The 12,628-nt window shown below is 45.5% G+C and overlaps 1 protein-coding gene across 1 annotated transcript in view; it reads left to right on the top strand.

Moving 5' to 3' along the window:
• The window catches only part of LOC140195297 (scinderin-like), a 138,030-nt gene extending 128,234 nt beyond the window's left edge, over positions 1-9,796 (top strand). Inside the window, 2 exon segments of the mRNA XM_072253389.1 lie at positions 9,460-9,591; positions 9,594-9,796. Of these exon segments, the coding sequence (XP_072109490.1) occupies positions 9,460-9,591; positions 9,594-9,652 (191 nt within the window). The 3' untranslated portion in view covers positions 9,653-9,796.
• The last annotated feature ends 2,832 nt before the right edge of the window (positions 9,797-12,628 follow it).

Raw genomic sequence — 12,628 nt, 5'->3', positions numbered from 1 at the left:
ACGAGAGGATCATGGGACAGGAGGTCCGAGAAGAAAGACGGGGGGGCGGGGGGGGGGGACCCAGAGGATGGGCAAGAGGTATATTCAGAGGGACAGAGGGAGAAAAAGGAGAGTGAGAGAAAGAATGTGTGCATAAAAATAAGTAACAGTTGGGGTACGAGGGGGAGGTGGGGCCTAGCGGAAGTTAGAGAAGTCGATGTTCATGCCATCAGGTTGGAGGCTACCCAGACGGAATATAAGGTGTTGTTCCTCCAACCTGAGTGTGGCTTCATCTTTACAGTAGAGGAGGCCGTGGATAGACATGTCAGAATGGGAATGGGATGTGGAATTAAAATGTGTGGCCACTGGGAGATCCTGCTTTCTCTGGCGGACAGAGCGTAGATGTTCAGCAAAGCGGTCTCCCAGTCTGTGTCGGGTCTCGCCAATATATAAAAGGCCACATTGGGAGCACCGGACGCAGTATATCACCCCAGTCGACTCACAGGTGAAGTGTTGCCTCACCTGGAAGGACTGTTTGGGGCCCTGAATGGTGGTAAGGGAAGAAGTGTAAGGGCATGTGTAGCACTTGTTCCGCTTACACGGATAAGTGCCAGGAGGGAGATCAGTGGGGAGGGATGGGGGGGACGAATGGACAAGGGAGTTGCGTAGGGAGCGATCCCTGCGGAATGCAGAGAGGGGGGGAGGGAAAGATGTGCTTAGTGGTGGGATCCCGTTGGAGGTGGCGGAAGTTACGGAGAATAGTATGTTGGACCCGGAGGCTGGTGGGGTGGTAGGTGAGGACCAGGGGAACCCTATTCCTAGTGGGGTGGCGGGAGGATGGAGTGAGAGCAGATGTACGTGAAATGGAGGAGATGCGTTTAAGAGCAGAGTTGATAGTGGAGGAAGGGAAGCCCCTTTCTTTAAAAAAGGAAGACATCTGCCTCGTCCTAGAATGAAAAGCCTCATCCTGAGAGCAGATGCGGCAGAGACGGAGGAATTGCGAGAAGGGGATGGCATTTTTGCAAGAGACAGGGTGAGAAGAGGAATAGTCCAGATAGCTGTGAGAGTCAGTAGGCTTATAGTAGACATCAGTGCATAAGCTGTCTCCAGAGACAGAGACAGAAAGATCTAGAAAGGGGAGGGAGGTGTCGGAAATGGACCAGGTAAACTTGAGCGCATCTTTACCATCCCCTCCGACCTTCAACTGTCGGAGGCAGAACGCTTGGTCCTCAGTAAGGGCCTCACCTTTGTCCCCCTTCGCCCACACCTCAGCGAGTTCCGTGTTCGCCACGATGCAAAACTTTTCTTCCGCCGTCTCCGTCTCCGAGCCTACTTCTTCGGCAAGGACTCTTCGACCCCCACCGATGACCCCTTCTCCCGTCTTCAACCCTCCTCTTCTTCATGGACACCCCGCTCTGGTCTTCTGCCTGCTCTGGATCTCTTTATCGCTAATTACCGACGGGACATCAACCGTCTCGACTTCACCGCACCTTGTCCCCATTCCAACCTCACTCCTTCCGAACGCTGTGCTCTCCACTCCCTCCGCACTAATCCTAACCTCATTATTAAACCCGCCGATAAGGGGGGTGCTGTTGTAGTCTGGTGTACTGACCTCTACCTTGCCGAGGCACAGCGACAACTCGCGGATACCTCCTCTTATTTACCCCTCGATCGTGACCCCACTAAGGAACACCAGGCCATTGTCTCCCACACCATCACCGACTTTATCCGCTCAGGGGATCTCCCATTCACTGCTACCAACCTTATAGTTCCCACACCCCGCACTTCCCATTTCTACCTCCTACCCAAGATCCACAAACCTGCCTGTCCTGGCCGACCTATTGTCTCAGCCTGCTCCTGCCCCACCGAACTCATTTCTGCATACCTCGACACTGTTTTATCACCCCTTGTTCAATCCCTTCCGACCTATGTTCGTGACACTTCTCACGCTCTTAAACTTTTCGATGATTTTAAGTTCCCTGGCCCTCACCGCTTTATTTTCACCATGGATGTCCAGTCCTTATATACTTCCATCCCCCATCAGGAAGGTCTCAAAGCTCTACGCTTCTTTTTCGATTCCAGACCTAATCAGTTTCCCTCTACCACCACTCTGCTCCATCTAGCGGAATTAGTCCTTACTCTTAATAATTTCTCCTTTGGCTCCTCCCACTTCCTCCAAACTAAAGGTGTAGCTATGGGCACCCGTATGGGTCCTAGCTATGCCTGCCTTTTTGTTGGCTTTGTGGAACAATCTATGTTCCGTGCCTATTCTGGTATCTGTCCCCCACTTTTCCTTCGCTACATCAACGACTGCATTGGCGCTGCTTCCTGCACGCATGCAGAACTCGTTGACTTTATTAACTTTGCCTCCAACTTTCACCCTGCCCTCAAGTTTACCTGGTCCATTTCCGACACCTCCCTCCGCTTTCTAGATCTTTCTGTCTCTGTCTCTGGAGACAGCTTATCCACTGATGTCTACTATAAGCGTACTGACTCTCACAGCTATCTGGACTATTCCTCTTCTCACCCTGTCTCTTGCAAAAACGCCATCCCCTTCTCACAATTCCTCCGTCTCCGCCGCATCTGCTCTCAGGATGAGGCTTTTCATTCTAGGACGAGGCAGATGTCTTCCTTTTTTAAAGAAAAGGGCTTCCCTTCCTCCACTATCAACTCTGCTCTTAAACGCATCTCCCCCATTTCACGTACATCTGCTCTCACTCCATCCTCCCGCCAGCCCACTAGGAATAGGGTTCCCCTGGTCCTCACCTACCACCCCACCAGCCTCCGGGTCCAACATATTATTCTCCATAACTTCTGCCACCTCCAACGGGATCCCACCACTAAGCACATCTTTCCCTCCCCCCCTCTCTCTGCACTCCGCAGGTATCGCTCCCTACACAACTCCCTTGTCCATTCGTCCCCCCCATCCCTCCCCACTGATCTCCCTCCTGGCACTTATCCTTGTAAGCAGAACAAGTGCTACCCATGCCCTTACACTTCCTCCCTTACCACCATTCAGGGCCCCAAACAGTCCTTCCAGGTGAGGCAACACTTCACCTGTGAGTCGACTGGGGTGATATACTGCGTCCGGTGCTCCCGATGTGGCCTTTTATATATTGGTGAGACCCGACGCAGACTGGGAGACCGCTTTGCTGAACATCTACGCTCTGTCCGCCAGAGAAAGCAGGATCTCAAATGGCCACACATTTTAGTTCCACATCCCATTCCCATTCTGACATGTCTATCCACGGCCTCCTCTACTGTAAAGATGAAGCCACACTCAGGTTGGAGGAACAACACCTTATATTCCGTCTGGGTAGCCTCCAACCTGATGGCATGAACATGGACTTCTCTAACTTCCGCTAGGCCCCACCTCCCCCTCGTACCACAACTGTTACTTATTTTTATGCACACATTCTTTCTCTCACTCTCCTTTTTCTCCCTCTGTCCCTCTGAATATACTTCTTGCCCATCCTCTGGGTCCCCCCCCCCTTGTCTTTCTTCCCGGACCTCCTGTCCCATGATCCTCTCGTATCCCCTTTTGCCAATCACCTGTCCAGCTCTTGGCTCCATCCCTCCCCCTCCTGTCTTCTCCTATCATTTTGGATCTCCTCCTCCCCCTCCAACCTTCAAATCCCTTACTCACTCTTCCTTCAGTTAGTCCTGACGAAGGGTCTCGGCCTGAAACGTCGACTGCACCTCTTCCTACAGATGCTGCCTGGCCTGCTGCGTTCACCAGCAACTTTGATGTGTGTCGCAGATTATAGTCCAACTGGCTGGGCATTCATCAATTACAAAGTTTGCTGACAAAATATAGAACACCAACTGGCATCACGGTCACATATGATTCTAATCTATCACCTACACATGATTTTCTAAGACAAGGCATCTTGGAGCAAGCAAGAACAAAGTTCAATATAAATTTATTATCATAATACATATGTGTCACCATATACAACACTGAGATTAATTTTCTTGTGGGCATATTTACTAAATCCAATAACCATAATGAAAGGTCGCACCAACAGTGCAGACAGCTATTGTACAAAAGACAACAAATTGTGCAAATACAAAAAGAAAGAAAATAAATAAATAAGCAAGCAAGCAAGCAATAAATATCAAGAACATGAAGTGAGGAGTCCTTGATAGTGACTCCATAGGATGTGGGAACAGTACAGTCATGGGGCAAGTGAAGTTGAGTGAAGTTATCCTCTTTGGTTCAAGAGCTGATGCTTGAGGGCTAATAATTGTTTCTTAATCTGGTGGTCTGAGTCCTGAGGCTCCTGTACCTTCTTCGTGATGGCAGCAGCAAGAAGAGAGCATGGCCTGGGTGGTGGGGTCCCTGACAATGGATGCTGCTTTCCTGCGACAATGCTCCATGTAGATGTGCTCAATGGTGGGGAGGGCTTTACCCGTGATGGACTGGGCTGTATCCACTACATTTTCTTCTGATCTACTATTTTCCATCTAAGGGCACTGGTGTTTCCATACCTGGCTGTGATGAATCCAGTCAATGTACTCTCCTCTACACATCTATAGAAGTTTGTCAAAGTTGTAGATGTCACGCTGAATCTTTGCAAACTAAAGAAGTAGAGGCAGTACCGTGTTTTCTTCCTAATTGAAGTTACATGTTGGGCCCAGGACAGTTTTTGCAAAATAACAACACCAAGGAATTTAAAGTTGATGACCCTCCCCACCCCTGATCTCCCACTGAGGACCATCTCATCGACCTTTGGTTTCCTTCTCCTGAAGTCAATAATCAGCTACTTGATCTTGCTGACATTGAGTAAGAGGTTGTTGTCATGGCACCACTCAGCCAGATTTTCAATCTCCCTCATATACACTGATTCATCACCACGTTTGATTTGGCTAACAAAAGTAGTGTTGTCCACTATCCTAAGTATGGCATTGGAGATGTGCTTAGCCACACCGTCATAAGTGTAAAGCGAGGAGAGCAGGGGGCTATGCACACAGCCTTGTGGAGCACCCGTGCTGATAGAGATTGTGGAGGAGATGTTGTTGCCAATCCGAACTGACTGGGTTCTGCAAGTGAGGAAACTGAACATCCAATTGCGCAGGGAGGTATTGAGGCCAAAGTCTTGAAGCCTACTGATTAGTTTTGATGGGATAATGGTATTGAATGCTGATCTGTTGTCAATAAAGGGCATCCTGATGTATGCACCTTTGGTGTCCAGATGTTCCAGGCTTGAATGAATAGCAAATGAAATGGCATGTGTTCTGGACCTAGTGTGCCAGTAGGCATATTGAAATGGATTCAAGTCACTTCTCAGGTGGGAGTTGAATGTTTCATGACAGACCTCTCAAAACACTTCATCACTGTGGATCTAAGTGCTACTGAACAAAGTCTTCGAGACAGGTTACCGAGTTCTTCTTGCACCAGTATAATTGAAGTCTGCTTGAAGCAGTTGGGTACCTCAGAGTGCTGAAGCGAGAGGTTAAAGATCTCGGTGAACCCTCCAACCAGTTGACCAGCACAGGTCTTTGGCACTTGGCCAGATACCCTATCTGGGCCAGTTGCTTTCCATGGGTTCATTCTCCTGAAGGATGCTGCCACATTGGCCTCAGGGACTGAAATCACGAGATCATCAGGGTCTGTGGGAGTTTATGATGGTTCCTCTACGTTTTGATCATCAGTGAGCATAGAAGGCATTAAACTCATCTGGAAGCAAAGCCCTGTTGTTACCTTTGTGGATTGATTTCACTTTGCAGGAGGTAATAGCATTCAAGTCCTGCCACAGTTCTCGAGCATCCTTCATTGATTCAAGTTTCATCTGGAATTGCCACTTCGCCTGTGAGATGCTTTCCGGAGATTGTACCTGGACCTCTTGAAACTTTCTTAGTTACCAAACTTGAATGTCTCTGGTCTGGCCCTCAGCAGATTGTGGATCTCATGGCTCATCCAGGGCTCTGACTGATTTTGTGGGGACACACCTGTCCCCACAAAACAACTGTTTTTATAAAGTCCGTGACAACCATGGTGTATTCATTCAGATTCACGAGACATGATCATGGCCCAGTCCACCAACTCGAAGTCATCCCATAGCTGCTGCTCTGCCTCCCTTGACCACCTCCTTGTTGTCCTAATCTCTAGGGCCCTGCTCTTTAGCCTCGGTCTATATGCAGGTAGGAGAAGAACAGCAAAGTGATCAGATTTACTGAAACGCGATGTGGGCATGGAACAGTAGGCATTCGTTATCCTAGTATAAGATACTGTGTTGGTACGCTCTGGTGTTACAGGTTATATACTGGTGGAAATTGAGCACTGATTCTTTCAAACAAGCCTGAGGGAAATCCCTGACTACGATATGAAATGTGTCAGGGTGGTCTGTTTCTTGTTTGCTGACAGCATCATGCAGTGTCTCAAGCTTTGGATTTAAATCAGCCGCTGGTGATATGTAAACATGATGATGATGGCATCCATCTGTCTTGAAGAACAATGGAAATTTCGGCACTGGAGTGACATCTCCAGGGCACACTGTGCGGAAGGTATGGAAATCCTGGGATGCCCAGTCACCAAGATCCCCCTCTCAGCCTCACCAGTGTAGTCCAAAGAAAAGAAAAGCAATACGTTTGGCACCAGCTTGGCTGCAGTAGGATGTTCAGTGTCATCCAGCTGCCTTTGGGGCTCCACTCTGGATCTTCTCTCTAGGTTTATTCCCATAGCCTTTGTCTCTCCTAAGGCTGCTCACAAGAGCATGATGCTGAGAACTCTCTCGGTAAATTGAATGGTCGGCATTTGATCATCAGGTGTTCAGGTACGACAAAACTGCCACATCGGAGCAGCAGAGAGAGCTTATCATAAAAACACACACCTCCACCTTTTGCCTTTTCCGAATCAGCAGTTCAGTCCATCCTGTATATGGAGAAGCCTTTGGGTCTGATCACCATTTCTGGCATACTCTACGTAAGCCATGTCCCGGTAAGCACAGAGCACAACAATTTCTCATTTCCCTTCAATACAGCAATTCTGCCCTCAAGTCCTCAAATTTGTTTCCAGCAAATGCTAACAAGATGCTGGGTAGAGCGGGGAGGGTCTCATATCTCATAGCCTGGCTTGGAGTCCCTTCTTCCCACTCCCCCCCCCACCCACCCCGCCCTGCCTTGCTTCCAGCAACGGCAATGAACAGTTTTCCACTTAAAAGGTTCAAAGATTCGAAGGTCAAGTTTAATGTCAGAGAAATGTATACAATATACATCCTGAAATGCTTTTTCTTCGCAAAAGATCCACAAAAACAGAGAAGTGCCCCAAAGAATGAACGACAGTTAAACATGAGAACCCCGAAGATCCCCCCCCCCAGCTCCCACTTCCCGCGCATAAGCGGCGGCAAGCAACGATTCCCCCCCCCACCAGCAAAAATAAACGCTCATCAGTACTATCACCGAGCCCAAGTGTGTGCTAAGCAATAGCAAGGACACGGACCAAAGTTACCCCAAAAGCTTCACATTTCATCTGAAATTCAACAACCCACAGGTTCTCTCTCTCTCTGGCAAGGGAGAGGGAGGTGTTCCCCATTTTCACAGTGAGCGGGAGGCATAACAACAGCCAGCTGGTTTAGGATCTTAAAGGTCCATTTCATCACTTTTTTCAAGCTCTGTGTCCGAAAATCGCAAAGACTTCAGGTCTTCGGGCCCACAGCGAAAGATTTTTCAACCTCCCCAATGACACGAGTCTCTGGCCATGACACCGACCCTTGATCTACCTATCTCCAGAGCCCTGAGATCTTAGGCTTCCAAACACAATAGAGATTCTCAGGCCAAACCCTTGGCATGTCGAATAGTGGCCAGTCATGGAACCCCGAGAACGGGTCCCATTCTCACAAAGTACCTAAGCTTGTGTGTAACTCCAGGTCAGGGTTTTCAAAAGAGCCCTGAAAGGAAAAAATAAAAATATTAAAGATAGAAATAGAGCTGTTTCCAAAGATGCAAGCAAAGGAGTTGCTGTTAGGTGCCATCATTCCTCCTAAACTCCACCTGTTTGCTTGAGAGTTAAGTCTGTCAATTCATTCAGAGGATTATGAAATTTGTAGTTCATTAAGTCGATTTAAAAGTGCATTGCTTGAAATGAAATTACATGCTGCAGATCGCAGTGAGAGTAATTCAAAAGGGCTATATTTAGAAGTACTGTACAAAGCCCACAGAACATCACCGTGGTTCACTGGCGTAATCTTGCCAGGAAACCTGGATGATTTTCACTTCTATGACTAACAACAATGATATTAATTGTCATGCCACTGTGCCTGGGATTAGATAACACAGTACAGACAGAGGATTGGACCTTCCAAATCTAAATGCATTAATTTAGCTGAAGCGTTAAGGGAGACTTTTCAATTATTTAAAGCCATTACCATTTCAATATATTTTATTTCTATAGTTTTTTTTCCAAACCAAGTTCCAAAAGAAATGAATATTAAAATTTCAAATAAAAATACTGAAACAAACTGAAATGCTGTGGCAGTCAGCACAGAATTTATTTAATTTTATTTTTTTAGAGATCGGGTGTGGAACAGGCCCTTCAGGCCCAACGAGCCGTGCCACCCGTAACCCACCTATTTTTAACCGTAGACTAATCATACAACAATTCACAATGATCAATTAACCTACTAGCCTGTACATCTTTGGACTGTGGGAGGAACCCGGAGCACCGAGTGGAAATCCACATCCTCATGGGAAGAACGTCGGAATGGAACTCTGAGCAGAGGACACTGGGATTGAACTCTGAACTCCAGTGCCCCAGGCTGTAATAGCATTGTGCAAACCGCTATGCTACCATGGCAACCCCACAGTTAGAATTATGCACATCACATAGGCACTATTTTTCCAATAAATGTCTTTATGTGCTTTCACCAATTATCTACTGAAAATAATGTAACTGTGATGAAGCTCAATTTACATGTACGTGGGTTCTGGTATTTTGTTGTTTATAGAAGTTAACTACTTCAAAATTCTACCATAAAATACAGTAAAATGGTTGATGCTTATTGTGAACCACATGACTTCATCATATCATTTAAAAAATCACAAGATCCCAATTCTTTTTTCTGTCAATGTGAACCATCACTATAAGGACCATCTTAATGCAGTGTTTTAAAATTCTAATTTTAAACTCCATAAGATAGTTCAAATAATTCTTTTGAGCTGTCCTCCCAAACACCTCTTTTCCATCTTGGAAGCTTCCTGGCATTATTTCCAAGACCAGATGCGGTATTCCAACCTTTAACTTACACGTGTAGAAAAGCTCTGGGGATTTCTGCTGGGTTATATGATTTTACATGGGTCTGTAGTTCTTTCTTTGAGATTAAGGTGGATGAATAAGAAAAGCCCAGTGGAAATTTGACCCTCCTGCTCTTCCATTTCCTGTATTTATTTACTTCGTGTTAAGCAGAAACATTCCAAATTCAATGAAGAAATGCCAGATTTCCACAAAATTATAACATTTGATCTGTTTCTTCCTTTCTTCAGCAAAACAGTACATTGATTCAGATCCTTCTGGAAGAGATGACAGGACTTCAATCATTGTAGTGAAACAGGGATTCGAGCCCCCAACATTCACAGGATGGTTCCTTGCCTGGGATGCAAACAAATGGTCAAGAAGCAAGTGAAGAGGGCTATGGCTTCCCTGAAAGTGGCATATAATTCAACCAAGCCTAGTTAATTGCTTTTAACATTCCATAAAGTTCCTATGCAGGTCTAATGTTGCTTTTCAGACACTTTTGTTATACTGCTCATAATTTGCAAACATTTTTGCTGGTATATAATATTTGCACTCTGTGATTATCTTTAAAGAATAAAGCTAATGGAACACTTACAAAATGTAGTTGTTTAAGAAGTTTTTAATGCATATTTATGGAGTCATTATTAGACCAAACAAGTCTCATTTGAATTACTACATATACATTAAATGTGTGATTTTAAATTTGAAACTAATTTAACTATATAATTCTGGAAAATTCATGCAAACTCCCATGTAAGTTGCATGAATGTCTGCAGCTCTTCCATCAGTAGCACAGGACTTACAGAACCAAGGGTAATTCATGTGACTCCTCATAGTTGCTCTGCCTTTTAATGAAACTGCAGCTAACTTTTTACCACAGTAACACTTTGCTGTACAACCCCTTATTTGTTGATTACTTTAATATGTAAAATCTATCATCTTCCCCTTGTACATCCAGAGCAACTGAGACTCCCCAGCTTCCTTGGATAGAGAATTCCAAAGAGTGAGCAGACATTGAATAAAGAGGTTTCTTCTTTTCCCAGGCAACACACAAAATTCTGGAAGAACTCAGCAGCCTAGGGCAGTATGTATGGAAAAGAGTAAGCAGTTGATGTTTCGGACTGAGACCCCTCATCAGGACTGGAAAGAAAGAGAAGTCAGAGCAAGAAGGCAGAGGGAGGGGAGGAAGAAGTACAAGCTTGTAGGCGATAGTTGAAACTTGGGGGGGGGGTGAAGCAAAAAAGCTGGGAAGTTGATTGGTGAAAGAGATAAAGGGCTGGAGAAGGGGAATCTGATAGGAGAGGATAGAAGACCATGGATGAAAGGGAAGGAGGAGCACCAGAGGGAGATGATGGGCAGGTAAGGAGATGAGAGAAGGAAACAGGAATGGGGAATGGTGAAGGAGGACAATTACCAGAAGTTTGAGAAATTGATGTTCATGCCATCAGGTTGAAGGCTACTCAGACAGAATATAAGGTGTTGCTCCTCCAACCTGAGTGTGCCCTCACGTTGAATTCCAAATGAGGTCTTTTCAAGGTCCTATACAAATTGCAGTAGGACATCTTCATTCTTTTCAAATTCTCTTGGCACATAGGCTAATACGCCTTTGACTTCCTAATTATTGCAACAATTTTTCAGGTGCTATTCTGCAGGACCCTTTAAATTTGCAATAATTTGGTTCCTAATCAGCAAAGTGTTCATTTATGTGAAATTGGTCAGCTTTGCATAACTTGAAAACCTGATGTCAACAAATTGTTTCAAAGTTGATACATACCTAAACAATTTGATTTTATAGTGTCCCTAATCAACTGCTGTATCCTACCTGTAATTTTTTTAATTAATCCTGCTGGATAGTTTCATGAAGCCATGGATTAAAAAGTAAGGGTTATTCTATAATCATTACTGATAAAATACTGTGGCTGCTTTCATTGCACCTTACCTTTTATGTTGCTGTCATTATGTACCTATTGCTAGTTAACAAATAGATACCATTTTATGAAAAGCAAAGAGTAAGTGCTGGGGGCTCTAAAATTTAAAAAAAAATGCAGCAATACATGGAAATACAGGGAGCAGGTCAGGCAGCATCTTAAAAATTACGTCAGGACTCCTGATGAAGGGTCTTGGCCGGAAACGTCGACTGTACCTCTTCCTATAGATGCTGCCTGGCCTGCTGCGTTCACCAGCAGTTTTTATGTGTGTTGCACAATAGCTGCATGTTGCCTTGTCTTTGAGTGGTTTCAGAGATGAGGACGTAAGCTAACGTGCACCTTCTGAAGACATTCAAAATGTTGCCATATTGTAATGAAAACTTCAAGGGAGCTAAAAGGGAATTTGCAAGTGATTCCTTTATGATTCCATTCAGCACTCTCTAACTCATTAAAGCACTTACTTTATTTGCAACATGCAAAATTCACTGGAAGATCGTGTTCAATGTTTTGCTGAAGTATCACCATTGATACGCTGGATAGTCAAGAGCTTCCTGTGGTTGCTAGGAATGGGGCTGGTGTGTCTTGCTAGGATTCATCTGCAGGTTCCCCTTTGAGACAATAAACTAGAGGAAGGAGACTGGAGACAAAGAACTCACTCTTCTCCAGCTTGACAAATAGTTGGTTCTGAAATAAACATTGAAGGGCCTGTCGAACATGTTGGACATGCTCCTGTTAAGTACTGGAGAAGGTGAGTATATCACCCACATACATGAAGACATAGTGATTTAGCATCTCTTAGAGACCATTGTTGACAAGGACCTGGAAAACTGCACAAGCATTGACCAAACCGAACAGCACCATGAGATATTCATGGTGGTCTGTGGTGGTTTTAAGAGCAGTCTTCCAATCATCACCTTCCCAAATGCAGACCAGGTTGATTGCACTTCAGAGGTCCAGATTAGTAAAGATGGTTGCCTTTTGCAGCAACTCAAAAGCCATGGTCATCAGTGGCTTGGGGTGCCAATTCTTCACTGTCAACTTGTTGAGCCCTCAATAATCTATACATAGTCAAAGTCCACCTTGCTTTTTTGCCTGAAAGAAGAGCCCCACACCAGCAAGGGATGTGGAGTGGTGGATGAATCCAGACTCTAGGGCATCACTGATGTATTCCTCCATGGCCACTCTTGCTGGAGCTGACAGGGAGGAGAGTTTTCCTCGGCTGGACATGTTCCAGGCAGCAAATCAATTGTGCAGTCATAAGTCCAATGAGGTAGGACTGTTGTGGCTCTTTATGACTAAAAATAGTACAGTCTGCCTACTCAGGAGGAACTCAAGGCAGCTCGGGAGAAGTAGGAGGCAGCCCAGGAGAGATGGATAGGCTGGTGGCCTGTCAGAAGGAAAAATAGCTGTGAAGTGCACCAGTGGACGAATCAATTTGTGGGTTGTGGAAGGCTAACCAGGGCTGTCCTAAGATCAACAGGAATTCAGG

Source organism: Mobula birostris, chromosome 3 (assembly GCF_030028105.1).
Source record: "Mobula birostris isolate sMobBir1 chromosome 3, sMobBir1.hap1, whole genome shotgun sequence".
Lineage (NCBI taxonomy): Eukaryota > Metazoa > Chordata > Chondrichthyes > Myliobatiformes > Myliobatidae > Mobula > Mobula birostris.
The sequence above is the reverse complement of the archived record's forward strand: the minus strand, read 5'-3'. Positions and strand labels throughout refer to the sequence as shown.